At 31.2% G+C, this 4,953-nt stretch overlaps 1 protein-coding gene across 1 annotated transcript in view; it reads right to left on the reverse strand.

Moving 5' to 3' along the window:
* Positions 1-2,009, reverse strand: part of CBG15620 — a gene marked incomplete at both ends in the record, with an annotated part of 2,510 nt that extends 501 nt beyond the window's left edge. The window contains one exon of the mRNA XM_045236230.1: positions 1,984-2,009. Within this exon, the coding sequence (XP_045095751.1) occupies positions 1,984-2,009 (26 nt within the window). The remainder of the gene's footprint in view (positions 1-1,983) is intronic.
* Between the last annotated feature and the right edge of the window lie 2,944 nt (positions 2,010-4,953).

Here is a 4,953-nt window from a genome sequence, read left to right on the forward strand (position 1 = left end):
CCGAAAAAACAGTGAAAACGAGCGAAAAAACTTTAAAAGTTTGAATTCGCGCGCTTTTTCTCACCGGGCGGTCTAGAAAAAACCTCGTCCCTAAGGGCTTTCAGCGTATTTTTCGATGCGTTTTTCTCGATGAAAGAATTTTTTTTGAATTTTTTCTTTATTTTTATGTCAATCTACATGCATTTCTGCACATTTTGATGCAATACAAAAATTTCACCGTACACCACCTTTTAAGCTTAAAAAACTATAACTCTTCAACAATGCCGGTCCTGCAAAGTATCATTTTGTAAAAGTTGATTTTCGATATAAAAGTTTTTAAAACAGTAATTTTTTAAAAGATTTGAAATCTCTGAAAATTTCAAGATATTTGATTTTTTGACCCTCCACCAAACACTGCGTTTTTGAAATTATTACCTCACAGGCTGAAAACCTAATTGAGCTTGTTTCCTACAAAAATTGCAGTACAGTTAAAGACAACTAGTATTCCCCCGGAAGCTTTTGCCTCTAGAAATCAAAATTAACAAAGCTCTAGCTTGCTTAGAGCTTTGAAACAAGCATAAGCATGGTCAAGTTCCTTTGAATGTGAAGTTTGTTCGAAATTTCATGGTGAGACCCAAAAAAGAGCATAGTTCTTCAAAACGGACCATTCTTATACTCATTTCAAAGCTCTTAACAGAACAAGTTCAATGAGGTTTATTTGAAAAATAAAGATTGGAAGTCTAAGATTCTACATCACAGTTTATAAAACGAATGACAAAAGTAACAAAATTGGAATATTTAGTTTGAAAAAATAATCACAGAAACTATTGATTTCTTAATGGCACATTCATCATTTTGTTGGTCTTTATTTCCAATTTTTTGATTTTTTGAAACAGTAAAGTTTTTTTTCCCAGATTTCTCAAAACATTGCTTTAGGAAATACCATAGTTGCAAAATTGGTTCAATATCTTGATTTCCAATACTCAGATTTTTTGAAACATAAAAATTTTTTTTTCGACATTTCAAAATGCGGAAGTTTTCAAGGTATTTCAATTTGAAAATAATTGGCCGCTGGCAAAACGATTACTTATTTTACTTTTTTAATTTCAGACGGTCCAGGTTCAAAATTAGTGACTCTTTAATGAATCGATGTTAAGTTGCAAAACATAGGTTTAACTGATTTATTTGCCTTAGATGGTATAATTTTTCAATAAAATTGTTTTTGTTATCTCTCACAAAATTCAATCTTTATTATTCCTTTTATCATCTAAATCTTTCGTTGTCATCTGGAAGATAATCTTATTTCACCCATCTGATTTTATATTTTAAAATTAAATTTTATATTTTATATCAATAAAATCATTATGATTACACCCTCCAAAACTCTGGTTTTCTGAAATTGAGTAATCTCAATCCACTGATTTCTTATCAAATTAAAAAAAAATCTTTAACTGTTTCTAAAAATCTTTTCACATTGGAAATCAATTTTTACAAGCTTATCAGATGCAAAATGCACATTGAACATAATTTTGAAAGGTTAACATTTTCGCAAATTTCAAGGAATGTATTTTTATTAAATCTTGAAATTTCAAAGTCAGAATTTGACTGTAAAAAATCGGCTGTGTCGCATCTGCCAATCATTTTGCTAATCTTAATTTAAGAATTTCAGATTTTTTGAAACAGTAAAAATTTTTCGAAATTATTTTAACAAAAGACTTTGGATCTACCCGGTTTGGAAAAAAAAACTTTTAACGTTTCAAAAAATCTGAATATTGGAAATCAAGATTTACAAAATGATTTGCATATGAGACAGGACAATAAGTTCTAAAGTCACAGACTGAAAACCTAATTGAGGACTCGGCGGATCATTTTGTAGAATTTGGTTTTCAAAATTCCAATTTTCTGAAACAGTAGAAATGTTTCAAAATTGCTTTAACACATTACTATTTGATCTCTCCGATTTGGAAAAAAAACTTTTTCTGTTTCAAAAAATCTGGTTATTACCGATTTAGAGATGATTCGCAATACATTTCTGAAAAATTAATTTTCTGCCACAGTTTCAAAGACATTGATTTTTTGAATCTTGAAGTTCAAAAATCATCATTTGTGAACAAAGGGATTACTGTGATTTCTGTGGTTATATTACTTTGAAGCTTAAAAACGTCTATCTGATCAATTTGTATATATTGGTTTCCAAAGTTTAGATTTTTTGAAACAGTAAAAGTTTTTCAAGGTTTCCTTAACAAGATATCTTTTCATATGTCCAGTTTTCTGTGTGTGTTTTCTGGAGTTTCCAAACATGTTGACTATCTCAAAGTGTCAAAATATTGAAATTTTCAGCATTTTGAAATTTGGAAAAAAACTTTTACTGTTTCAAAATGTCTTAAAATTGGAAATCAAAATTTACAAAATTACTCGCAAATAAGCCAGTTTTCCATTATTTTAATAAAAGATCAGTAAATTCTAGCCAGAAACAACTTCTATGTCATTATGATCGGATTCTCCGGAATATTGATTTTTTCAAATCGAAACAGTAAGAATCTTTTGGAACCGTTCTTGTCTGATTCTTTTTGAATATTCGAAACTTTGACATGTTCCAAATTCTGAAGTAGTTGTTAGATAATCTGAAATCAATTTTTTACTGTTTCAAAGAATCTCAATATTTGAAGTCAACATTCAAAAATGTTCAGAGGAAGACACATCCAGGGTTTTGAAAAATTCAAAAATTCGCAAAGGGAAAATTTAATTGAGCTAGTTTACTAAATATTTTGAAGTTTTTTTTTGTCAAATTGAAAACTTTCGAAACAAATCTGAAGAAATCTGAAAATTCTCAAAAAAAATTTCGAAAAAAATATTGGGCGTTCAACATCTTGAAAACATTTGTTTCCAATATTGTCATTTTTTGAAACATTCAATTTCTTTTTTTCAGATTTCATCACTGAACATTTAAAATTTTTTTTAATTCTAAATCTTTATTTTCCACTTTCCAAATCTAAATTACAGAAAAAGAATACACGAAAAATATCAAACTGTATTTTGTTAGAAAAACATTCGATAATTTTTACTTTTTCAGAAAATCTCAACATTAGAAACCTAGATTCACGGAATGATCCGCACAAGGGACACTGCGATTTTCAAATTCTAAAGTCACCGACTGAAAACCTAATTGAGCCAGTTTTCAACAGAAATTACTGTGTTCGAAGTCTGACTTTACAATTTCAAGATTTCAAAATATATGATTCTGAAAATCCACCAAAAACCATATTTTTCAAAAATGTTGTTTTGTGGAAAAATATTATTAATTTGGAAATCTTGGTTTCCAATATTACTCTTTTTTGAAACAGTAAAAATTTTCAGGATCTCAAAATGCTGAAAATTCCTTTTCTGTTTCTGAAAACATATGGCCACCGGCAAAAACCAAAAACCTGCAAATTCTGAAAAAAAAAGTTTCAATGAAAGGGTTCAATCGGTTTTTTTTTGCTTTAATTGGAAAAATGATCAATCGCGACATTATGATGATTCTCTCCAGATTTCTGATTTTCTGAAATTGGGACAGTGAAAGTTTAGGAATATTTTCTGCCAGCGTCCAATTATTCTTATGTATTCTTATAATGGCCAAATCCTTAAATTTTCCCTGTTCTGATTTCTGAAAAAAAAACTTTTACTGTTTCAAAAACTTTGAATATTGGCGATTGAAGATTTTCAAAACGATCTGTAGAAACGGCGCTGAATTTTGAATTTCGTGAGCTAATTTTCAACAGAAATTACAGTTTTTTTTTCTTAAAGGGGGGCATCCACTAATTCCAAAATTTTTGAGATTTTTATATCAATCGATTCAGAATTTTGGGTCGAGAAGAAAACTCTCTGGGAGGATAGTCTGAAAATCACTTGTTCTTAAGATATATGTCAAAATCAGGTCAAAAAAATCAACGTAGAGGGTGCAGATTAGAGTAACGTGTCGACACGATTGTCGATCGATTTTGAGTCAAAATGTCGTTTTGAAGGAGTCGACAAAAATCGTGTCGACCTTCACCAAGAGCGATATCGTGTCGACAAAAGTCGACAAATGTCGAGCCGAGTCGACACGACACCGGCCTAACTATATGGTGACCTAATTTTCTCAAAATGAATTTTCTAGGACGCGAAACTTTTTTTGCCTATAAATCATAGATGTCCGGAATGACTTTTATGAGTGACGGAATCCGGAATAAAATAATTTTCTCGGAATCCGGAACACGGACAAATGAAAATTTTACGGTATACGGAATCCGGAATCCGGAACGACAATAATTTTCCGGAATACGAAAAAAAAAAGAAAAAATTCACGGAATCCGGAGTCCGGAATACGGTATCCGGAACGAAAAAATTCTCGGGATCCGGAATACGGATTCCGAACTCCGGACATCTATGCAATAAATAGTATAATTTTCATCTTATGTGTTTTCAAGGTCATTTTAACATGGTGGCCTAACTTTTATAAGTTGAGTTTTCTAGGCCACAATGGTAAACGGCCTAGAAATCACACCGGGATAATGATAGACCATTTCTAGGTCATAACTTTAGTGGCCTAGAAAATTAAATTTGCAACAGTTAGGCCATCATAAAGTTAGGCCGGTGTCGTGTCGACTCGTCTCGACATTTGTCGACAGGAATTTTTCAGTTATTTTTTCTTTTTTCAGTTATTTTTTCTTTTAGTCGACACGAGTCTCTGTCGACACGTTACTCTAGTGCAGATTAGGGAGCTAGACAAGAGGCAGAATCCTTGAGGGTGCACGCAAAGAAATGAATAAAGACGTGAATTATTTTCCCTATTATTCTTCCTAATCTGCACCCTTTACGTTGATTTTTTCGACGTGTTTTTGATATACCGTAAAACCTCTAATAGAACGACACCTGGATCGTCCACTTTGAGCCTATATATCTCATTTTCTGTGAAAGATATCAAAAAGTGGCTAACTAGTAAAATGTTGCTGA

Source organism: Caenorhabditis briggsae (genome assembly GCF_000004555.2).
Source record: "Caenorhabditis briggsae complete genome, chrIV, whole genome shotgun sequence".
In the NCBI taxonomy this organism is placed as follows: Eukaryota; Metazoa; Nematoda; class Chromadorea; order Rhabditida; family Rhabditidae; genus Caenorhabditis; species Caenorhabditis briggsae.